Source organism: Mirounga leonina, unplaced genomic scaffold (assembly GCF_011800145.1).
Source record: "Mirounga leonina isolate KUSES-001 unplaced genomic scaffold, KU_Mleo_1.0 Mir_170, whole genome shotgun sequence".
Taxonomy (NCBI): Eukaryota; Metazoa; Chordata; class Mammalia; order Carnivora; family Phocidae; genus Mirounga; species Mirounga leonina.
Window position 1 is genome coordinate 1,880,159 of NW_023270433.1, and position 23,592 is coordinate 1,903,750.

Here is a 23,592-nt window from a genome sequence, read left to right on the forward strand (position 1 = left end):
CAGGGCTTGTCAGGGGTTAACCGATGCCCCTTCTGCTGGAAGTAAGAGCATTTCGGACCACAGCAAACACTGAGAAGTACTTTCCCACTGGGATCACACTGGTGTTTGAGGGGCGACCGGGTGACTTTTCTGTTTACTCTCCTGCAACAAGCTTGCTTAATTTTGATCAGGCCAGACTCACCGCTTACGTTCTAATCACTCACCCTCGCGAGGGTGGACCTCGGCTGCCCCAACACCAGCAGTTATGATGGTCTCTTGGCGGTTCCCTGGCGCCCCACCGAGCCCTGCCCCCTGCCCTGCCCCCGAGTCCTGCCCCCTGCTTCCCTGACTTTGCTTCTGCCGCCTCGTCCACCTGGGGGTCTCTGCGGTTGGGTGGGCTGCAGGAGCATGCTGAGGACCAGAGCCCGGCTCAGACGGCGGGGGGCCTGGGGTCTCTGCTGTCTGCCACATCCTGACCATCCCTCCTGGGAAGCCCCCGTTCTGATCCCCAAACGCCGACCTGCCGTACCCGCGGGCCCCGCTGGGGGGGCAGCTTCCCACATGTCCCTTGCCACGGCCCAGCAAGCTGCGCTGAGGTTCCGGACCAGGAGCTGGAGGCCGGGCGGGCCGTGGGGGTGCGGGGTGCGGCCCAGCTCCCTGCCCGTCCTGACATGCTCTGTCCGGCGTCTGGCGCCTTTGGAAGGGGCACGAAGCTCTCCTTCTCGGGCCTGGAGCACCTCGAGCCCTGGTCCTACAGCAGCCTGACTCAGCTGTTACGAGCAGACACTGTTCCCCACAGCACCCTGGGAGTAGGGGCTGTGGGGTAGACCCCTTGAGATCTGCGGCTGGCTTTCAGTCCTGTGCTGCTGACCCCAGCCAGGGCCGTCCAGCCCATATGTCCGTCCTGGAGAGTTCTGGGACGGGAGGGGTGCGCTCTGGGGAGATCTCTGGTTGTGCTCCCCTATGGAGGGAGGGCAGGGTCAGCTGCTCCTCAGACTGGGGGTGCCGAGGGGCCCAGGAGAGCCCCCTCCTCGCCCTGCCCGGCTGCCCACCCCGGAGCTGCCCAGCAGCTGGCGAAGCGTTTACCGAGCACGCCTGGGGGGCTTGGTCCCTGTTCTCGGGGGGCTGTGGGGGAGGCGGAGGCAAGCCCAGGCGGGAAGCGAGGGGGCAGCGATGGTGGCGGGGCCTGGGGCTGAGCCTGGGGAGGGGGAGACGGTGGGGGGTGCTGCTAGCATTTTCTGGGCTGACTTGGAAAGAAGGACACACACTCTCTTTTTAACTTTTTATTTTGAGGTAACTGTAGACTCACACGCAGCTGTGAGAACGAGTCAAGAGACCCCTGGTGCCCTTCACCTGTCCTCCTGATGCCACCGTCCTGCCCGCCGTCCCCCCGACGCGGGCCCTGGCGCCACCTGCACCCCCTGCCGCCTAGCTCGCCTGCACTGCGGGCTGTGTGTGAGTGTGAGTCTACAGGTGTGCGCTTTTCCTGGTGTGCGCAGGTTCCCACACCCTCCACCATAGTCCAGATTCGTGGGGACCCCCTTCAGGCCGCACCCCCTCCCCACCCCTAAGCCCTGGAAGTCACAGAGTGGTTCTCTGTTTCTGTGGTTTTCGAGACCGTTGGGCCAAGGCAATCCTAAAGTGTCGCCTTCTGGGGTTGGAGCTATCACTCAGCACCGCCGCCTTGAGACCATCAGGCTCCTTCCTGTCCACGCCGAGCCGCGTCCCGAAGCGCGGGGACCACAGCTGTTCCTCCGCGGGGCGCGTGGGGCCGTCTCCAGGCCGGAGACCGTGAGCACGGCTGCTGTGGGCATTTGCCTATAGGTGTTCGTGGGCTCGTTTCCATATTTCCGGGATGAATATCCAAGGGGCAAGCACTTCTCACCCATGAATGGATGAACCGTGGGCTGGTGGGAACTCTCCATGTACCCGCAAACATGGGGTGTGGCGGGGGTCCCATGTCCCAGCTGCTGAGGGGGAAGGCGGTCACCGCCTTCCACCTCGCGCCCTTCCTGGAGGTGCCGTGGGGTCCTCGCCTCTCAGAGGAGGCCACTGTGGAGGGCCGGTCCCCGGGAAGCGTGGGTGGGGGGTGAGCGTCACTGGGACATGGCTGGCCCTTGAGGAAGGAGGACAGCTCAGAGAAGGAAACTGGGGGCCGAGTGGGGCCCCCCAAATATGTGCATATTCCAGTCCCAGCCTCCAGAACCTGTGGGTGTGATCTTATTTGGAAAAAGGGTCTTTGCAGATGTGATGAATGTGAGAATCTTGAGGGGCGCCTGGGTGGCTCAGTTGGTGAAGCGTCTGCCTTCAGCTCAGGTCATGATCCCAGGGTCCTGGGATTGAGTCCCATGTCAGGCTCCCTGCTCAGTGGGGAGCCTGCTTCTCCCTCTCCCTCTGCCTGATGCTCCCCCTGCTTACCCCCCCCTCTCTCAAATAAATCAATAAAATCTTAAAAAAAAAAAAGGTGAGAACCTTCAAATGAGATCATATTGGATTATCCAGTGGCCCGAAATACAGTGACAAATGTCTTTATAAGAGGAGGAAGAGGAGAGACCCAGACAGAGCAGAAGCCGTGTGAACACGGGCAGAGACTGGAGGTGCACGGCCTCAGGCCCAGGGGTGTGTGGAGCCTGCAGATGCTGGGAGAGTCTCTGGCAGGAGTGCGGCCCCACCACCTTGACCTCGGACTCTGGGCTCCAGAGCTGGGAGGAGTGAATTCTGTGGTGATAAAGCCCCCAGTCTGTGGCCAGTAGTTATGGTGGCCCCAGGACATTGACACGTGTGCTCGGACGCTACCACCCCAGAAGGCAGGGGAGGGATGGGTTTGCAGAAGCGGCCCCACGCCTGCACCCAGCTTCCTCCCACAGCACCCTGTGCTGCCCCACCGGCCTCCCCCCCGCCCCCATCCCCCCCCGAAGCTCACACACCAAAAGGCCTGGGTGGGTTCCTCTACTTCTTGTATTTGAAACAGGTATCTGGGAAGACAGAGCTTGGCTCTCAGATGGAGCCTCACTGGGGTGTCCATCCCCCAGCCCTGAGACCCTGGGGCTCCCCGGAACACCCCTGCCCCAGGCCCTCCCGGCCCAAGGCTGCTGGTGCAGAAGGTGGTGGGGCCTACTTTGGTTGCTCAGGCTGATGATGTTCTGTGGACCCAGTCCGTACTTTCTGCAGACTTTTTCAAATCTGTTCAGGAAGCTGGGACTCAGGCTCGGCACCCGTCCTGAGGACAGAACAGCAGGGGCTGGGGTCCCTCACTGCTTGCTCGGGACGGTGTGCAGAGGAGGTCCCAGGGGGACTTGGGCAGCGCCACGGCCGAAGGGGGGGTGCCGTGAGCAAAGATGGGGCCCTGCCAGGTGGGGGTCCCCCACACTCCATGACGTGACTTGACCGTGTGTAGACAGGCAGGTGGGAGCCTCGTGTGTGGCCCAGAGGAGGGGGTCCCCGAGGGCCCTAGCCAGTCTCCCCCCCGGCAGATGGGAGGGGTCAGGAGGTGGTACCATAGAGTGCCAGCACGTTGGTGTCTGTCCCGTTCCTGATGTTCCGGAGATAGAAGGTGATGTACAGTTTATAATCGGTCTCCAACAGGAGCACCTTATTGTCGCCCTCATCTGTGTGGAGACTCGGCTCAGAGCGGCCCCCTGGCCCCTGCCGGCCCCCGGCCCCCACGGGTTATGCACTGGCCATGCTGTGTCGTGGTGGGCTGGTGGCCCCTGGCAGGAGGGGGGTGCCACCGGCAGAGGTCCCTGGGCATTGTTGGTAGAACAATGCATGCTCAGGGGAGGGCGCACCTGCCTCCCTGGGGCCCGGGCCAGGCTGGTCCTCTCACGGCACGGTCAACTGTCACAGGGCCCCGTAAGATCCCCTAAGTCAGAGCTCACCAGGAGACGGCCAAGGCCCTGAGGAAGGGGAGTGCGCTGCCGCCAGCCGGGAAGACCCCCATGCACTTACAGTTGACCGTGTACTCGCCATCCTTCTCTGTCCTCTCGCAGACCATGGCCACCTGCACGCACTCCCCGTGCACCCTGAAACCAGCGGGGGTGATGTCGGGCAGCCGACCCGCAGCCCGAGCCCGGCCCCAGCGTGCAGCCCTGCCCTCCCGCTCTACGGGGTGGGGCGGGGGGACACCCGTCCTCCCCAGTCCCGGCCGAGATGGGCGGCACGCACATGAACAGGAAATGGAACCTCAGTCCGCCGTCTTTCAAGCTTTCAATATTCCGTATGAAGACCCTCAGGTCCCCGTTTTCCTCAATCCGCTTCATGTCATCGGAAGCTATGGACACTGAATACCAGACCCCCGAAACCTGTAGACAAGGCCCCGATGGGCAGGGAGACTGGGTGGCGGCCCTGGGACTTCTTGGTGCCTCCTTCCTGGGGCTGGGCCCCTGGGTGTATGGCTCCCAACCAGGGTCCTACCCTCCCTGCCCTCCCAGAGATCCCTGTAGCCATCACAGCTGGGGGAGGAGAAGCAAGCCCTTCCAGGAGCCGTGTCCTCCTCCCAGGTCAAAGACCCCAGATGGCGGGAGGACGGGGGCCCTGCCGCCCGGCCCCAGGGGAAGGCCCGGACTCCGGGCCGCAGACCCACCCTGGCCATGTCATAGCTCCTCCGCACAATGGCTCGGGGGTTGAGCTCCTGGGCGGAGACCAGGCTCAGCCCCAGGCTCAGCAGGAGTAGTGCCATTCCTCCTGGTGGGTGCCTCGCCCGCGGCCCCCCACCCTTATACCCCTTTCTGCCCTGTGGTTTCCGCCCCCCCTGCCCCCAGCACTGCCTGTCCTCCCCCCCTGCACGCTGGGAACACAGCCAAAGGCCACCACCACTGCCACCACCTCCCACGGCTCTCGGATGTCCTGGAGCCAACGACAGGCTCACCCTGCAATCTGCTTGGACAGAGTGTCCGTCTGGGTCAGAACCGCAAGGGGAAGTCAGGTCAGCCGGGGGCCCTGGGCCAGAACCCTCGGCTGCAGGGGCCCCGGGTGACGCTGGGGCCTCCCTGGCCTCTCTGTGCTGCTGGAGCTGGGCGGCAGATAGCCCCGAGGGCGCCCATCCCTGCCTGGGCCTGGGCGTCTGGATTCGAGAGCGTGTAGGTGCCATGCAGGATACCGTGTGGGCCGTCCTGGCCTTGAGGATGTGACTGTGAATTTGGAGTGAAGGTCCACAGAGCCCTGTAAGGGATGAATCCCAGGGGAGGGGACATGAGGGGGCCCCAGGTGGTGGGGCCAGAAGGAGACTCTTCGGGGTTTGGGGTCTGGAGAGCACAGACGTGGATTCAGATAGATGTGGGCCTGGCCTCCACCCTGACCCCTTCCTGGCCAGGGTCCAGGGCAGTGGTGGAAAGTTCCCCGTCTCCCCATGCTGCGTGCAGGTACAGGGCCAGCAGAGGGCCTCAGGTGGACTGACCGGGACATTGGACACCAAATCCTATTAAAAGTACCAGATCACAGCTCGTGCACCGGTTGAATACTGTTCCAGGGTTTGCGATGACAGTGACTACCAGTTCTCAGGAAGCCCCCTTCCGGCGGGCGGCGGAGGTGGGGTTGCAGATACCAGACAGACAGTGGGGCCGGCCTGCCCCACCCGCTGCCCCTGCCAACCACTGGCTGGCCCCTGCATGGCCCCTGCTGCCTCCAAACTTCTGTCCCGCTCAGGTGTGGCATCCGGGACGCCGCACCTGACATAGCCCCTCAGTCAATGTCCCATCCCCTGTTGGGCCTCCTTGTTCACTATTGGGCTCCTGTTCCGAGCTGGACCCCCTTCTCTATCTGATTCACCAACTCACTCCCGAGGCAACAACCCTCTCCCTCCACCTAAACCCGCTTCCCTCTGTCACTCAGCAGGTGCAAAATAATTTAAAGGATGTGAGTCTGACCTGTAGGAGGGGCGTGAGTTCTGCAGGGCATGGGGTCGTGGGACTTCCTGTCTGAGGGCTTGCTTCCCCAGTGTGGTCTCAGGATGCAGTGAGGACAGAGCAGGTGTATCTGTCCACTCCCTCGATTCCCTCACTTGTTATTGGCACCTGTCGCGCCCCTGAAGGGGGGCCCCTGGCTGGTGGAACGTGCTGGATCCCTCTCCAGGAGAGGAGCCTCCCCTCAGCCCAGCCCCAGGCCCCTGCGGCCTCAGCCTCCCCCACTGCCCTTGTCCTGGGCCTGCCTGGACCGCCTCCCCATCTGGATGCTCCCGCCGACATTCTGCTCCCCGAATGCTGGACAGTCGCAGGCACGGATGTGTGCCCACCCAGCACACGCCCGTGCACACCACACACACATGAACGCGCACACCATACCCTCAAGGGCAGCCCGGTCTCCCGCTTTCCTTCACAGTCAAATTTCTCTAAACACAGAGTCCAACACCGGCTCGAATGGAAAAACAGGGAGAAAATATGAAATAATTCAAAACTGATCTTGACTTTCGGGTAAAGATGGCATCATGGAGCTCTGTGGAGAGCCAGGGGCTGTCGGGGTGCGAGGGCGGCCGTGGCGGCTTTGAGGAGCGAGCCCGCCCAGGTCACTGTCCCCCAGGGCCGGCCATCGGGCGGGGGCTCAGGGCGGGTTGCCGCCCCACGTCTGCTCTCCCTGGGGGCTGGGCGGCCCCATGCGCGGGGTCTTCTGAGAACCACAGGCCCGCGGCAGGAGGGGCACTTCCCGGGGGCGGAGTGCACAGAGACAGGCGTGGATGGCCGAGGACGCTGCGGGGAGGCTCGGGCACAGGGAGAAGTCTCCGCGTGGGCACAGAGGCGAGAGCCAGGCGTCTGGAAGCCGAGGAGTGCCAGGGAGGCCGCGCCCGGAGACGGGAGAGCGCGCTCTGCCCGCACCTGCTGCCCGCGCATCGGGCCCCCTCGACCATGCGGGCACACGGCTGTGTGGTTTGAAGCCTGTCAGTCTGTGGCAGTTCGTTACGTAGCCTCGGGAAGCCAAGACGCCACGCATCCTGCTACGCTCTCAGTAATAAACATGAATTTGTTTTCAAAGGGGGGAGTAGGGCAAGGTGCGTGTTACGACCACAAATCCCGATGGTGGGATCCGGTGTGCTGTGACTTCACTGTGCGTCCGTGCGCCTCCCGATGCGGGGCTCGAGCTCATGACCCCGAGATCACGACCTGAGCCGAAACCAAGAGTCAGCTGCCACCCAGACGCCCCATCCTTTACTTTTCAAGTGGGACAAGGTCCTGTCGTCCGGCAACCACGAGGAGCGCCCTCTAGCAGATGCATCATTATGACTGAGACTTCCTGACGTCTGCATCATCAAAGGGCCTGCTGACGTCACCGCCCGCAGAGCAGGGGACAGCGTCCGGCCTGTGGCTTTATGAAGACCCAACGACAGAATGCTTGGGGAGCACCCGCCTTGTCCCTTTCATCGCCCCCGGCCAGGTGAAGGGATCCTTCAGGAGGGGCGTGGACAACTTTGAGTGACTATGGAGAGGAGGTCATCGGGGTGCACGTGGCATTTCCAGTGCCCTTGAATTTATCTAAGAGGGGGCCCGCCGCCCGCCACGGGGTGTGAAAGCTGTATCCCGTGTGGCGCTGCCTAAAGCAGACGGTCTGGTACAAGTAGACGCGTGCTGCATTCGCAACGTCCGGTTATCTCGTAGCCACATTATAAAAAGTAAAAGAAACGAGTGAATTAATTTTCACAACATATTTGTGGTTAGCTCAGTAGATCCAGGCGATTCTGATTTCAGTATTTTATCAGTCTAAAATTATTAAGGAGATACGTTCATTCTTTTCTTTCGTCCTACGTCTGCCTTCAAAGCCCAGTGAGTGTGTTTTGGGCACTCACAGGACATCTCAAGTGAGAGCAGCCACGTTTCGTGAGCTCGGCAGCTGCACGTGGCTGGTGGTTACTGAGCTGGGCAGTGCAGATCGGAAGCCTCTTGCCCACTAACCGAGTGGTCGGGAATGAATGAAGCACCAGAGACCTCCACTTTGCTTCAACACGTAACCCTACAGACCCGTGACCAGAAACCCAGTGTGAGCTCAGGGGGTTGGCCGGAGCCCAGACTTCCATGTTAGAACCTAATGCCTGTGATTTAGGCTTTAATCCCTGTTTACAAGCATCGACCTTCGAGGGAGCTCAGAGCTTTTATTTAGGCCACCATAGTCTTGGGACAAATGAGCCATCTTACTATCTGTGGGAGGAAAAAGAACAAAAAGGCTACTTTTGGGGTCCGTCATGCCTCCTAGTCCAGGAAGCCCCCTCCTCATGAGAGCCGGGTAGTGGGGAGATTGGACGCCTTTCTTCTCTGCGATCCGGGTGGAGGGGCAGGTGTCTTGAGAACACCGTAGCACAGAGCTCCCCGGCCCAAGCCGCCTTCTCCTTCTAGAAGCAGGACCTTCGGTTGGTGTCCCAAGGTCTGCCAACTAGACGTCGTAAATCCACGGCTAGAAGGTGGCCAAGGTGCACCTGTTTACTATTTAAAATCTACTTCTCTCTGCTTTTCCCTCCAGGAGACCATGAATTGCAAGAGAAGGATGCTGTTATTGATCTCCTGTGTTTTATACTTCATGTTGCTCGAGTATCATTTCAGGTAAACATAAAATACTGGTGAATCTTGACCCGCCGCGATCGGCAGAGAGGATGTGAAGAGCTGGGTTCGGTGCAGACGTTACTAACACTCTCGAAAGTGACCAGACCTTCCCTTCTCTCTTTGGTACAAAGCAAAGTGTACCAACTTTAATTCGTTCCTCTGTGATTGGGTAACAGTGATCTCGGAGGGAGCAGTAGGAACCCAAAGCGCCTGCTCTCGGGGAGCTTTCCACTCCAGACGGAGAAGGCAGACCATCGCAACGTGGGGTGTCCGAGTTTACATAACTAAAGGCATGAAGGAAAAGGGAAGCGAGGTGAGGGATAGCACGGGGTTGCTCTTCTGGACAAACTGGAACGGCCCCGAGCAGCCTGCTGGGGCAGCAGGTGTGCCCGGGGCGGCCCGTGGTTGGCCCGTGAGAATTCTCTCCTGTAGAAAAATTCCAGTCCTCGCCTTCTTGCCCACTCCGCACGACCTTCTAATGAGCAGGGCGGTCTTCCCAAATGCTATTTGAAAGGCAGCCATATTGTGAGAAATAACGTCTTTACAAACGAAGCCTTCGCAAAACTCATGTCTGATAAAAGGCTTATATCCAAATATGCAAAGAACTCTTCCAGCTCAACAATAAGGAAACAACCTAATTAAAAAATGGGCAAAATCCGAGCAGACAGCTCACCGAAGATACACAGAGAGCAAACAGGCTCATGAAAAGACGCTCAGAATCATTCGTCACTAGATAATTGCCAACCAGAATAATGAGACGCCACCACATGCCCAGGAGAGTGACCCAAATCAGGAGCCCTGCTGGCACCACGCGCAGGCGAGGACGTGGGGCACGGGACTCTCGTTCATGCCACGCAACACAGGGCAGCCACTTTGAAGACACTTCGGCGGCTTCTTACCGAACTAAATACAGTCTTTCCGATGATCTAGCAATCATGCTCCTATTGATCCGAGGCGTCTGAAAACGTACATCCACCAACAACCTACCCAAAGTGTTTATAGCAGCTTTCTTCATAATTGCCAAGGAGTGGAAGTGACCGAGGTGCCCTCCAGTGGGTGAATGGATAAATCAAGTGTGGTGCATCCAGACAAGGGGATATCATTCAGCACGAAACGGAAATGAGCTACGGAGCCATGAAGACACGGAGGAAACTTAGATGCACATCACTGAGTGAAGGGGACCAATCTGTATCTTCCACTCCATTGAATGGGAGTCCTGAATTTTGTCTGGCAAACTTCCCTACAGAAGGGGCATCTCTGCTGGCAAGAAGCTTTGGTGTGGGAAGACCTACAGAGTGAGAGCAAAGGGGCGGGAGCTGGGGGCGTTCTGACGGTGACAGAGAAACCAGAGACCGAAAACCCTGCTGGCAGCCCGGAAGTCAGCTTTCTTGCCCATCGGCTGGGAAATCTGCTGCCCACGTGCACGTCTCCATGAGACCGGCGTGTGTGTGTGTGTGTGTGTATGTATGTGTGTGTGGTAGGTCCAGGGAGGATGGTGGTGTTCAGGGAACAGACAGGACACGAGAGATCAGTATCGCCCAACAAGTCTTCTGTCTCCCGGAGCCCACGGGGAATCCAGGAGGGGCCCCAGGTCTGTGTGACAGTTTGCTTCTCTGGGATTAGCAGACGGCGGGTGGGTGTCGTGGGGTCCGCAGCATCAGCCTGCAGTGCAAACAACTGGGCCTGTGAGCACGTGGTGTGGGGAAGGAGTAGGTGAGTGGCCAGAGCTGGGCACCCTTGACCCGCCACGGGATAGCAGTCCTCGGCGCCCCGCAGCTTAGCCCCTCACGCAGGAGGAGGCTGACCCTGCTGTGGGTGGAGCACCTTCCTCTAGGGTGATGGTTTCCTTAGGTCAGGGCCCCCTCTTCAACCAGCCATGTTTTCCATGCCTCTGTTGCTCCGTGGGACCCCAAGGATCCGTGACCCCAACATTCTAAAAGAAAGGCCACTTTGGGGGCACCTGGGTGGTTCAGTCGGTGAAGTGTCCGACTCCTGATCTCAGCTCAGGTCTTGATCTCGGGGGCGCGAGTCTGAACCCCGAGGTGGGCTCTGTGTTGGGTGCGAAGCCTGCTTATGAATAAATAAATAAATGGCCACTTTTTAGCACTTTAGTTTGTCACTTCATGATGTCAGTGAAGTTCGCGCGGGCCATCCAGAGTTTGACGGTCTAGCCCTGGGGGATCCAACAATGAAATCGGGGTGCTCTCTCGCCATTCTTCTCTTCCTGACCGCACATCCCAGCATGATGGAAACAAGTTGCCCGATCTCGTTGGAGCACAACAAAACTCTAGGTGAATCACGTACTTAGATGAACATCGAAGACGGACGCCTGAGTCTTTCTCCGTTAACTGCGGCCAAGCCGCTGGGGCGGTGGATGAGGGCGTCAGATCTGCGCTGTCTCGGTAGGCAGCCTCTAGTGTGGTGCGACTGGGGGTTTTGTAGATCCTCCCAGCAACCGGCCCACAGCCCTTTCTTGCCGTCCCCCTTCTGGCCGTCACCTCGTCACCCCGCACCTCTTTCCTGACCATTGGTTCCCTTCCTGACCCGGAGAGAGAGCTCCTCTCCAAATGGCTCCCCGGCCCCCCAGCTGGGTTAATGCACCATATGTGCAGCCAGAGTCTGTCCCTGCGGTCAGCCCCGACCTCTGGGGACCGCTGGGGACTGCTGAGGCCGCCGCCTCGGCTCCCCAAGGGCAGCGGGCAGGCTGTATGTCCACCAGCACCGGACAGCGCCTGCCCCGCCACGGGGGCTCCGTAGACCTTGGCTGAACACATGCACGACTCGTAATAACTTGGTTTTCCCTTCGCACCCAGGGACGAAGTAGAAGAACTGCAGCTCTCAGACTGGTTTAACCCTAGGTAAGAAGAGACGCGTCCGCTCACACAAACGATGGTGCTGGGTGTGGCGCGAATGGCTTTTCCGATCACCCAGGGATTGCTGCCCTGGGAGGCTTCCCGTGCCCGGAGCTTTCATTTGTAAGGCTGTCCACACTGACACGCTCTCCTTGGCTTGCCCTTCTTGGTTTTGTCAGTGACAGACTCTCTTTGCAGGTGGTTTGAAAACACCATGATGGCTGCTCTCGATTTCGGCACTGGCACCGGGGAGGCCCCCCCCGCCCCATCTGTATTGGCCGCGTGGTATCCGACGTTAGGTTTGCACACCATAACCGACTCAACCAGCTCCCTGCTGGTTTTAGATTGTCTGCCGTTTGGGGCTTTTGCAAATAAAGCGAACCTTGTACCTAGATCTTTTCACACTGCCGCGTTGAGTTGATCTGTGGGACAAATCCCCCAAATGGAGTCACTCGGTCAAAGAAGGCAGGCATTTCTAGTTTGGATGTAGGTCGCTAAACTTCCCTTCAATAATTGCACCGTTTTAGTTTCTTAGGTACAGTGGATGAACTGAGGCATCAGAAAATCGTTTATTCTAGGCAAAACTGCTAGTTTAAAATATCCCAAGTCAACTTGCAATTCTGTAATTACTCCTGTGTTTGAGCATAGTTTAGTACATTTATCATTCACTTGTATTTGAACTTCTGTGAATGTTTTCCTCACATAGGCATGTATTTTAAATGGACCTCAGCTTCTTAGATGAATCATATCCATGATTCATGACACTGTCCTCATTGGTTCCTGCAAAACCTGCTTGTATTATTTGTTTGCTTGCTTTATTATTTTTAATGCAACAAAAATTATAATGTGCATCTAACTTCCTGTCCTTTCCCATCCCTTTACCCTGTCCCCTGTAACTTTATACAAAGAGGATATCACACTTATGCACTTGTCTGGGACTTACATTTTCTCTTGATACGGTAAGATTCACCCAAATTTTGCACATCACCGTAGTTCATTTTGGACAGCTGTGTAATAAATAGTCCAGTGTGGAAATATACGAGTTTATCCACCAGCTCTCCTGCTGGTGGGCACTTGGATCATTTCTGTGCTTTGCTGGCACCATTCCTACACATGTCACCTGACATGTGCCGGAGCCTCACCAGGGGGAGGTGGAGCCCTTGGGGGGCAGGGCACTGGATTGTGCTGCCCAGATGATGGTGCCAGATGTTTTCCAAAGCTGGTGCCCGATGTCAATCCCTAAAGTTCTTGCTTTATGATGCTTGGTGCTGCCAACAGAAAGGGCGCAAGAGTATCTAGAGTTATGTTACCAAAAGTGATGGAGTAATAACCTCCCCCAATTTTATCCTTCCTAAAACCGATGAGGAACCTGGCAAAAAATTATTGTAATCGACTCTTTCAGAACTCTGGAAATTAACCAAAGGCTTGCACCAATCTGGGGAGCATTTGCTCAAGAAAAAGAAAAGTGAGCTTTCTGGCATTTTACCCTGCCCTGGGCTGGGTGCCTCCCTCCAGCTCTGCAATGGCCTCAAGCCAGGTCCTCTTTCCCTCCCTCCCTCCCTCCCCTTCCCAGGGCGTGTTTTTGCTGTTTGTTGTTATGTTCTTTAGTTTAATAGCTTCTGAACTACTTTTATAAAGTCTGTATTCTTTGTCATTTATGGTCACTGAAATCTCTGCTCAGAAAGAATCTGATTTATAGAGTTGCCACATTATTTAAATGACCCATTTTTCAACCCCAATACCAAACATGTGAAGAAATAAGGCAGTGTGGCCTATACCCAGGAAAAAAGCAATCCATCAATAGACTACCCCTGGAGAACACCAGGTGTGGGACTCACTGGACAAAAACGGTCTTTCTTTGAGGCATAGTTGACGTCATATTATGTTCGTTTAAAGACTGTAGGATGACTAGATTCAGAAAGTTAGACCACAAGACGTGCTGGTGAGAATGTCGAGAATTTTGAACTCTTATAGACTGCTGGTGGGAATGTAAAATGGTGTAGCTGCTTGGAAATGTCTGGCACTTCCTCAAAAAGTTAGCCATGAAATTACAAGATGACCCAGAAATTTCACCTCTAGGTATATATCTGAGAGAATTAAAAACATATGTTTACAGAAAATCTGGCATAGGAAATGTTCATAGCAGTACTATTGATAATAGCTGAAAAATGTAAACAACTAAAATGTCCATCGACTCATGAGTGAATAAAGAAAATCCATACTGTAGAATATTAATCAGCCATAAAAGGAATGAAGTACCGGTTCATGCTACAATATAGAACCCCCTGGAAACAGGCAAAGCGAACAAAGCCAGGCACAAAAGACCACAGATGGCATGATTCCATTTATATGAAATTCCCAGGATAAGCAAACCTACACAGACAGAAAGCATGATTAGTTGTTGCCGGGGGCTGCAGGGAGGGACTTCTAGTGGGTACAATGGTGCATCAAAATATTTCGTTTTCTTGGGAGCAACTGTAAATAGCATTGTGTTTTTAATTTCAGTTTCTGCACGCTCCTTGTTAGTGTATGGAAGTGAGATTAAATTGTGTGTGTGCTGATCTTGTATCATCCTGTGACCTTGCTGAATTCACTTATTAGTTCTAGGAGATCTTTTGGCAGATTTTATACATAGGCGAGTCATCTGTAAACAGGGACATTGTTACTTTCTCCTTTCCAGTCCAGTGCTTCATTTCCTTTTCTTGCCTTATTGCAATGGCTAGAGTTCACACTACTCTGTTGAATAAGAGTTGGTGAGGGTGGGCATCCTTGCCTTGTTCCCAGTTTTAGGGAGAAAGCATGCAGTCTTTCACCATTAAGTATGATGTGAACCATGGGGTTTTTGTAGATGCTCTTTATCAAGTTAAGGTAATTCCCCTCTAAAAAATAGGAATTTTTCTGGGAGTTTGTCTTCTCTCTCTCTCTTTTTTTTCCATTATGAATGGTTGTTGGACTTGGTATAATTTTTTTTTTTTCTGTGTCAATTCATATGGGCATCTGACTGTTCTTTAATTTCTTGGAATGGTAGGTGCATTGAACAATTTTCAAATGTTTAACCAGCTTTGCATGTTTTAAGCTCTGTTGTTACTAGAAACAAATCTAATATCTCTGTCCCTTTTTGGACTCATCTTTTTATTGCTGCTGGATTGCAAAGTGTCTTCTAGATCTTCTAGGGAGAGGGGAGGGAGAGAAGAGGAGGAGGAAGGAAAATTGAAGGACTCAGGGAGATGTGGGGAGGGAGAGGCACTGTGTCCGCAACACTGACTTCAGGCAGTATCGGGACGCTCTGACTCTGGGCTGCCTACATCTAAGCTGAGCTGGAGCTCAGAGAAGGTGGCCCCCGGGCTCAAAGGCAAGTAGCCTGGTGACAAAACAGCAATTGCTGGGTCTTGCCACTGACCCACATGTGTTCGTTCTGTGGTATTAGGCAGCTCACTCAACCAATCTATGCCTCTGTTTCTCCACACCAAGAACAAGGACCAAAATAGTGCTTCATGCATAGGGCACTGCAAAGATTGAATGAGCTGCTTAAGCTACCTCGACCCAGTGCCTGGCACATGGTAAGTGCTCTGTAAGCGTTAGCGGGTATCTTTCGGGGGGGGGGGGGGGGGGGGGTTCTGCGGCTGTCGGCTGTCGTAGTAAAGGCAGGACCTGCTTTACTTGTTTTTTGTTTGTTCAACAGAAAACGCCCTGATGTTGTAACGACCACAGGCTGGCTTGCTCCGGTCATATGGGAAGGCACTTTCAATAGACAGGTCCTGGAAGAATACTACAGAAGACAGAACCTCACCATAGGCTTGGCTGTCCTTGCGACTGGCAGGTAAATGCGAACGAGCGCACGGAGACCTTCTATCTCCAACAGGCTGCCTGTAGGTACCCATAACCATTGTATCCGGCTGTCCCGTACAAAAACCGTGACGTGGTTTTCTCCTTGCTTAGCTGGCTCATTCATGCCACTTGGCTCACATTTCTTTTCTTTCCAACGGTTGTTTCAAAACTTTAAAGGCTTTTCTCAGACCCCCCAGGTCACTATATCCTTTCTCACTAACCAGAGCAGTCAGACCTGTAGACCCGACCTGCCTGCATTACCCACTGGGGGTCCCGTAGCATCAGTGACTCGTCAGTTAGACAACATGTTTGGTGACATGTCCCCTTCTCTTGAAAGTGTTCAGGAAGCATCTCCCTCTGTGTGTGTGTGTGTTTTGCAGGATTGCAGATCAGTACCTGGAGCTGTTCATACAATCGGCCAGTAAGCACTTCATGACCGGCTACAGAGTTATCTTTTATATCATGGTGGATGCCTTCCACAGGCTGCCTAACCTGGAGCCAGGTCCTCTGCAGACGATCCAAGTACTCGACATCAGAGGACACGATGCGAATGACCTTCACCTCATGCTCATGAAGAACTTAGCTGTGCACATAGTAGGGCACATTCAGGACGAAGTTGACTTTCTCTTCAGCATGACTGCCAATAGGGTCTTCCAGAATGACTTTGGGGTGGAGACCCTGGGCACGTCCGTGGCTCAGCTCCATGCCTGGTGGTACTTTAAAAACACGGAGAACCTCCCTTACGAGAGGAGGCCCGGATCCACGGCGTGCATCCCTTTGGGACAAGGGGACTTCTACTATGATGGGACGGTCATTGGTGGCACACCCCTGGAGATTTTAAATTTCGTCAAAGAATATCTGGACGGGATTATTCGCGACAAGGAAAATGGGCTGAACAGCACCTACGAAAGCCACCTGAACAAGTACTTTTTCATCCACAAGCCCACCAAGCTGCTGTCTCCAGAGTACAGCTGGGACACGGTGCTGTGGCCCCCGGCCCAGGTCTGGTTGGTCAAGGCAGCGCAATGCTCCGAGAGGGCCTTCTGACTCACCAGCTTCTCCTGTGGACGGGCCGACCACGTAGACACGGATTCCTGAGCACAGAGGGCGTCCTAAAGCTCTCCTGGTTTCCAGGGTATAAACATTGATGCCATCCATCCGCAGGAAATGTTTCTCCTCGCAGTTGTGAACCGTCCAGTTTGGTCCATGCAGGATAAAGAATAAAAATGATTAATGTTTAATCACAGTCACGTTGGGATCTATATATCGTAGAGAGCTGGCTCGTCATTTAGGAGGCATAAAATGTTTTTTTTTTAATGGAGAAAGATTGTAGTCCAGAAAAAAAGAACACACACAAAAGGGCAAAGTATTAAAATAAAGGGAAAAAAAATAAATGTTCATCAGCTCACTCGCAGAAGATGTGATGTGCCTCAGTCCTGGGGCTCATGAGAAAGAAGGTACACATTGAGTTCTGTGGCGAAGGCCCTCTGCCGGGTGCAGCGAGGGGTAGGAGGCACTTATTAAAATCAGACCCGTGGTGCCGCATGGAACAGGCGACTGCTCACGCATTGCTTTTGCAGGTCAGGAGTGCAAAGAGCAAGGGGGGCGTGGGTGGCGGGGGCAGCGCGGTGGCTCCATTCTTGGGCGTCACAGAGTAGCTCTCAGAAACAAAATCTGTGAACGTTTCAAAACCGAGAAAACAGATAGTCAATGAGCCATGAGCCCTAAAGCACAAGCTTGGTGTGAGCTATCTCAGGTCAGGCCTAGAGAGAGAGGAGGGCTTCACTCAGACAAACAAAAGCGGATTTCCCCCTGATGTGACTGGTGGGCAAGCCTGGGGGACTTCCTGGAAGGGGCGCTAACGTTCTCCCTTTAACAAAATCATGGGATCAGACTGAAAGCACCATGGGTTCCTTGGCTTCTTCGGGACGAGGACGGGTGAATGTGTTAATGTCTAGAATTTCCAGGTCCAAGAACAAGTCTGTCCAGAGGACACGAAAGCCGGGTCCCCCCAGAACGGCCCTCCATTTCCATCCCTCCGAGCAACAACGTGCTTCCCCACACAGTGGGCGCTAACTGGGCTGTAAAAAGAAATTTAATTTTGCCAACCCGATAAGTAAAAATAGCATCTCTTTTTCTGGGATTCCTTGTGAAGTCGAACCTCCTCTTACGCTATAATGATCAGCTATCTGATACGTGATCGTACAAATGATCGGTTTCTGTGCCCTGCTCACTTTTCTCACACTGGGGTCCTTTTCATGAGCTTTAATGGGCAGCTTTCAGAGAGGTGATGTGAGCCCTCTATCAAGCTTCTTGACAATACTAATTTCAGGCTTAGATTTTAATTTTGGTGAAGATATTTTTGATGCATCGAAAACATAACTACCATCTTTTCCTTTGATATTTATATCCCTTGATATTTAAGGTAGGGTCCCATCCCTGAGTTATCGATAGTGCAGAACTTTCAAGGTTTTATGTCTCTTCAGAATCAATCAGGAATTAATTTTAAGATAATGCAAAGAGTGAGATATCTAAACTTATTTTTTTCCTCCAAATCTCTTGCCATTTCCCCTAATACTATTTATTGAATTAATAATGCTTTTTAAGATGGGCCATTTGTATACTGCATTGTTATTATACTTGCTAGTGTTCATTTCTTGACTCTATTCACTGATTGTTCTTTCTGTCCCTGAGCTAATTCTACACACTTGTAATCGCTGTCGGTTCCTACTCGTTACAACAGAACAGTGTTTGTGTGACTTCTCTCTGAAACATTTCAAAACTCTTGTTCTTTCATGTGGATTCTAGATTCAGGTTTGCGGTTAGCAGTAAAGATCCCACTGGAATATTATTTTTTAAAGATTTTATTTGTTTGATAGAGTGTGAGGGCACCAGCAGGGGAGGGGGCAGAGGAGAGGGAGAAGCAGACCCCCGCTGAGCAGGGAGCCCTACGTGGGGCTCGATCCCAGGATCCTGAGATCATGACCCGAGCCGAAGGCAGACGCTTAACCGACTGAACCACCCAGGCGCCACCCCCCACCACCACTGGAATATTGATTGAAATCCTTGGATGGACAAGTTAACTTGAGGATTATTAAATATTTATGATATTGAAGACTATGCAGGAATACCCCATATCTATTTATTTAAGTCATTTTTTCACTGTCCCAGAGTAAGGATTTAAAAATTTTTTTTCTCATATAAATTCTGCAGGTGTCTTGCTAAATGTCTGAGCATTACTTTCTCATTGTACCACGTCCATTCTATTTCTCAAATTTGGGTTTTCTTTTTTTTTAAATTATGTTCAATTAGCCACTGTATAGAGCATCGTTAGTTTTTGATGTAGCGTTCCATGATTCATTAGTTCCATATAACACGCGGTTTCTGGTTCACAGGAAAGCATCTGGTCATACCTGTCTCTGGCAATTCCAGACGGCCCGTATGGAGACCCCTGATCCAGTTTCCGGAGAGCCTGCCCTTCAGCGGGTGGTCCGGCTCACCCGGGGAAGAGGGGAGAGTCTTCGGTCCAGGCACTGCCCTGGTAGCACCCTTGACTTTCAGGAGAGGGCACTGGCCTGTCTCAGCTCCCCTGCTGCGCAGGTGCACGGGCCTGTGTTTCCCCGGCCCTTCTGGGGGAGAGCATGGGCAGGTACCGTGCGCACTCAGTGCTCTCTGACCTGGGCAGGACGTGCGGCTTGGCTCACGGGGCCCAGCGCACCTCTCTGGAGTTGTCCCAGAGCAGGACCCAGGTGGAAGCAGGTCAGAGGAGCGCCAGCCCAGCCCCTAGCGGGGTTGTGCCCCCGAAGGACTCCCCGGGTGGCCCTCTGCCACACTGCAGGGCTGTGTTCACTGTGGCCCAGGGCTCTGGGGGTTGCCTGTCCCTTCCCGGCCACTCAGAGCATTCCCACGCCCCTGGGCCTGGCTGGGAGAGGCCAGGAAGGGGACGAGCAGGGGGCTGGGCTCAGGGTGGAGGGGCTGCCTCGGGTGGCCGAGGGATTTGGGAGGCACCTGGGCAAGCAAGGCAGGGGGAGGAGAAGGAGGCGAAGGCAGGGGTCAGGGGACCGGGCAGGAAGTCTCCGGGGGCCCTGACTTAGGCTTCGGCTGGGGGGCACCGGGCTGTGGAGGGGAGAGAACAAGACGGGGATTCCAAGGCTTTGTCCATTCCCTTTGAAACCAACCAAACCCAGCGTGCAGCCGGCGTCCCTCACTGGGGAGCAGCGTGCCTTCTGCTGTCCAGCACCCACGGGCGGCCACGTCCTGCCATGGCCCCCCTGCCCTCGCTTTGACCCAGACTCCACCACCCCGCCCCTCGGTTCGCCCCCCTCGCCGCCAGGGGTTGGTGACCACACAGCATGGCTGTGCTCCCTTGTTCCGGGCTCCCTTTTCCCTGATAAATCAGGGACGGGCCTGCAGTGACCCCGTGTGACCCATGCAAGGACTGGAGGCTGTGTCTGTCTTGTTCTCCATGCTTCCCACCCCAAACAGCCCGGCCTGGGTGTGTTGATGGACTGAATGGTGCACAGGGAAGGGGTGTGGGGGCGAGGGGCTCCACTGTGTGGCCTTGGCCTTGTTTCCAAGCCGCTCTGACCCTAGTGTCTGAATCCACAGAAGGGAGACGGATATTGTGCCCAGGTCACTGTGTTCTAGGGGATTCGTGCCGCCTGGCAGGCGAGGCTCCCAGCAGGGGCCCGACCATATGGGGGGCCCTGGAGGGGCTGCCCGTGTTTTTAATTGCTCTGGTCTTCTGCCTACTATTGCTAGGGGTTCCAAGCCTGGCAGGCGAGGCCCCAGCGCAGCAGCCTGGGCATGGGGGAAGTATCTGGAGGGCCGTGCCTACCATCCAGGTTGAAGACAGGGGCTTTCTGCAGCTGGAATCTGGCAACGTACCCAAGGTATTTCCCCAGCCACGTGGGGTCCCCGAGCATTCTTCTGGCTGAAATCAGAGGGGCCGAGAGTCCAGAGGCCCTGTCTTTTCTCCGAGTGCCCCCTCCTCCTGCCGGCCCGAGCCCTGCCGCTGACTGGCTGGTAGCTGCCGCCTCAGCCCTGGTCCCGCTCCCTCCTCGTCTCCCCTGAGAGCAGGCCCACCCTTGGCTGAGTGGGCACTCCCTCCTCGAAGGGGCGCGTCAGGCCCCGGACCCTCTGGGGAGGACCCCCTTCACACAGCAGCCTGCGGCCTGCATGACTGGGCCAGCCCGGGACACCCCCCACCGCCTCCATGTAGTCCTCAGGACAAGGTGTCCCCACCCCCCGCCTGGCCCAGCCCACCCTCCACACCCTCCCCCGTGACACCCCCCCCACCGTCCCGGGGCTTCTGCACGTGGCACTTCCACTCTCTGAGGTCTGATGTGACTCAGTTGTTTTAGGTTCATTGACTAGCTCCCCGGCGAAGGCGGGGGAAGGTTTCTGTTCTAGCGGAGTGTCCCTGCTCCCGGGACACAAACACACACACACACACACCCACACCCACACACACACGAGGCTGTGCTGTAGGCGGGCCAGCTGAATGAACTCCCGAGGGAGTGAGCGGGCAGGGGCAGGGATGCCCGACCTGAGGGGTCCCCGGGAGCAAGCGCCCACGGGGGTGCAGCTCTGAGCAGTCCCGCTGGCCCCAGCGCCCCCAGAGCAGCAGGCCCTGAGCACAGGTCTGGGGCAGCACCCCGGCCAGCGTCGGGGAGAGCCGCCTCCTACCCAGCAGAGCCCACAGGCTGGTGGTCTCGCCGGCGTCCTCGAAGCGGACGTAAAGGATGAGGTTGCTGTAGTCGGTGCTGACGAAGCGGACGAGCATGCCCGCGCCTCTCTCCACTGTGGGAGGCCCCGGCCCAGTAACAGGGGACGCCTCTCTCCTCCACCCACCCCCACAGCCCCCGGACAGCGCAGGACACCGGGAGGATGTCTCCCTCCAGCACTGGCACTTCCCCCACGGCCCCGGTTCGGGGCATCGAGCGTCCCCTGGCCCCCAGTCCAGCGCAGCACCCGGGCCAGAGGGCTGGGCTACTCACGGGAGCCTTGGAACTGGCCCTGGAGCCGGTTGGGTGGATGGTGATGTTCACTCCTTTGCATACCCCCTGTCCTCTGGGAAAAGAGCAGGGGGCATACGGTGGTCACGGCCTCTCCCTGTCTCCCGGCCCCCGGGGACATCGGACGTGCCCTGGATGAGGTCCCTGGTGGCTGCCTGAGTCTCTCGGCTCCCTGGGCTCCCGAGAGTCGTCTAGCTGGGGGCAGGGCTAGAGGGCAGGAGTGAGGAACCAGGGACTTGTTGCTGGAGTGTGGCCAAACCTCCCGGGAGGAGTGGGACCCAGTCTGTCCTTGGCTTGGAGCTCCAGGTCTCTGGGTGGGGGACCCTGTCCTGGTTGTCCCCAGTCACCTGGGCTCCACACATAGGCCACGCCTTTTTGGCCCCCTGTCCCCGGGTCTTCAGTTTCTCCGCTGGGGTGGGTGGGGGTTGGGCTGGGTGCCAACGGACCCTGGGCAGCACAGCCCTTGGGGTGGTGTCTGTGGCCGAGCCCTGGCAAGGCTGTGGCTCTAACTTAGGGTCCTCAAGGCCACGGGTGCTGGATTGTTCTAAGCATCACTGAGATCAGCACAGCGTGTCGCCACTGTGGATGTTCCTGACCGACCGACCAGTGCGAGGCGCAGCCCTGCCTGGGCGTCCCCAGCCCCCACGGCGGGAGGGACCCGGCTGTGTGTGTGTCTTTCCCCAGGCCCTTCGTCGTAAAGCTTTGGGGCTTCTGAAGCTAAACCTCAGACCTCTCGGGAGGGTCTCAAGCCTGCAGCTTAGTGCCATGTGTCCCTCTGGTTCCCCCCACTGGTCACTGTCCTTCGGGAGGCCCCTGAGCGGGACCACCCTGCGAGGAGCTGCAGAGGCCGTGCTTACGTCCAGAGCAAGACGAACTCCACGTCCTCGTCCCGAGTCCAAATGGAATGGAGGCCGAGCCTCAGGGGATCGGCTGGGGAGACCAGATGGGCGCGGCTGGCAGCCAGCCGGGTGGTGAACCAGCGTCCCTCCACCTGCAGGGTGCGAGGTGCAGAGGGGGTGACGGTCCCCGGCCTCCAGTCTTGGCTCTCAGGCCCCAGCCCCGCCAGCGCTGAGCGCTTCTGGGGAGGTCAAGGGCCAGTGGGGTGTACTGGAGGGGACAGGTGGCCCGTTCCTTGTAAATGTCCTTCTCTGTCAGGCTGCCCTCTGTCTCCCCAGTGCCCTTCTTGCCGCCTCTCCCTTCCCCACTTCCTTTAGCTCCTCCCGTATCTGGCCCAAGCGCTGTCGCCTGTTGGGTTCCAGATGCCCTGGCCAGGGTCTGGGGAGGGGTGAGGGCCGCCCTGGAACTATCACCGAGTCCTGGGGTTGCTCCAGCCACGCTCCCCACAGTGATGGGTGATGGGCAGGTGGGTCAGATAGGGCAGGGGGACTCTGGACCCCTCCCTGACCCCAGGGCTGGGCAGGGGTACGAAGACCCCCCGGTTCCTCCGTGAGGCTGTGCCTGGGCCCAGGACGCCCCTCGCCCCTTAGCTGGCCTCTCTCCCCAGGTCCTGCTCCCAGAAGCGCCCCTGTAGCACCTGGCACCCACCTCCCCGTCGCAGGGCTGAGCCTGGGACCTACCCGGCTCCGTTACCTTGTGGGCATTAAACCCTGGTTGTACCGGCACCTCGTCTAGAGTCTTCTGGGCACGGGCCAGGCCCAGGCTGAGGGTCAGCAGCAGGAGGGGCCCTCTCTGCAGGACCATGACGGCAGGGCCCAGAGAGAGGGGAGGCCGGGCCGCTGGGTCCCTTCTTCGTAGGTGTCCTCCAGAGGCCACTCATCTGAAGAGCTGTCCCGGCCAACCCCGCTGTCCCTGCCAGGCTCCCTGAGCATTCAGAATATTCCCACAGGAGGGACGTGGCCTCCCCAACACCCGCCTTGTCTCTGAGGGATGGGAAGGGTGTCATTTGACCTGGGGGGCGGGTGCTGTCGGGGCAGTCTGGCCACACTGCTGGCTGTCCTGGAGGTGCAACCTCACCCCTGGGGGCTCAGCTCCCTCCTCCCGGCTGGTGCTCCTCCCAGGGGCATCCATCCTCTGACTGAGCCAGGACTGTTCTCCCCCCTCCTCCCCTTCCACCATCTTGGGAGGTGTGCTGGGGAGGGAAGGCAGGAGGGCGCACAAACTCTCAAGAGGGCACTCAAACCCTGGCACGAAACCGGGGCCCTGTATGGCTGGTTCCTATTTCCCTCAAGCATCTCTCACACTGTCTCCAACTATGGCCACTCAGACCAGACTCCAGCACCCCCGCTGCCTACCACCGTCCTGGGGCCCTCTGAGCTGTGCGACCCTGCTGGCCGGGGTGCAGACGAGAGCCTGGAGCAGATGCAGAGTGGGTTTATAGCATGGAGAAGGCACAGGGAGGGCAGGACAGCCATGGGGAGGGGACAGGGAGGGCAGGAC

At 56.6% G+C, this 23,592-nt stretch overlaps 3 protein-coding genes across 3 annotated transcripts; 1 reads left to right on the forward strand and 2 right to left on the reverse strand.

Annotated features, from left to right (window-relative positions):
* Window positions 1-1,560: 1,560 nt before the first annotated feature.
* On the reverse strand, window positions 1,561-4,657 carry LOC118018093 (epididymal-specific lipocalin-9-like). Its single transcript, XM_035016565.1, has 6 exons — window positions 4,562-4,657; window positions 4,144-4,280; window positions 3,928-4,001; window positions 3,477-3,587; window positions 3,098-3,151; window positions 1,561-1,754 (listed from the first exon to the last, which is right to left on the reverse strand). Exons 1-6 carry the CDS (start codon window positions 4,655-4,657, stop codon window positions 1,561-1,563), a joined length of 666 nt encoding a protein of 221 aa, XP_034872456.1.
* Window positions 4,658-8,424: 3,767 nt separating this feature from the next.
* Window positions 8,425-16,225, forward strand: GLT6D1 (glycosyltransferase 6 domain containing 1). Its single transcript, XM_035016566.1, has 4 exons — window positions 8,425-8,498; window positions 11,312-11,356; window positions 15,033-15,170; window positions 15,559-16,225. The coding sequence occupies exons 1-4, from the start codon at window positions 8,425-8,427 to the stop codon at window positions 16,223-16,225; spliced, it is 924 nt and encodes a 307-aa protein (XP_034872457.1).
* A 3,710-nt stretch (window positions 16,226-19,935) lies between these two features.
* On the reverse strand, window positions 19,936-22,896 carry LOC118018095 (lipocalin). Its single transcript, XM_035016567.1, is given in 6 exon segments — window positions 19,936-20,111; window positions 20,867-20,973; window positions 21,174-21,204; window positions 21,207-21,250; window positions 22,053-22,186; window positions 22,786-22,896. Coding segments are annotated over 6 exon segments (603 nt in total).
* Window positions 22,897-23,592: the final 696 nt, after the last annotated feature.

What these genes read in the sequence shown, in the direction of transcription:
- GLT6D1 (XM_035016566.1), top strand. Translation starts at nt 8,425, where the DNA reads ATGAATTGCAAGAGAAGGATGCTGTTATTGATCTCCTGTGTTTTATAC. An exon ending in TCAGACTGGTTTAACCCTAG is followed by an intron (nt 11,357 to 15,032) that starts GTAAGAAGAGAC and finishes TTTGTTCAACAG; the next exon opens with AAAACGCCCTGATGTTGTAA. An exon ending in GCTGTCCTTGCGACTGGCAG is followed by an intron (nt 15,171 to 15,558) that starts GTAAATGCGAAC and finishes TGTGTTTTGCAG; the next exon opens with GATTGCAGATCAGTACCTGG.
- LOC118018093 (XM_035016565.1), bottom strand. Translation starts at nt 4,657, where the DNA reads ATGGCACTACTCCTGCTGAGCCTGGGGCTGAGCCTGGTCTCCGCCCAG. An exon ending in CAACGTGCTGGCACTCTATG is followed by an intron (nt 3,152 to 3,476) that starts GTACCACCTCCT and finishes GATTTGAAAAAG; the next exon opens with TCTGCAGAAAGTACGGACTG. An exon ending in CATCAGCCTGAGCAACCAAA is followed by an intron (nt 1,755 to 3,097) that starts GTAGGCCCCACC and finishes TCCGGCCTGGAG; the next exon opens with ACGGCCCCACGCGCCCCGCG.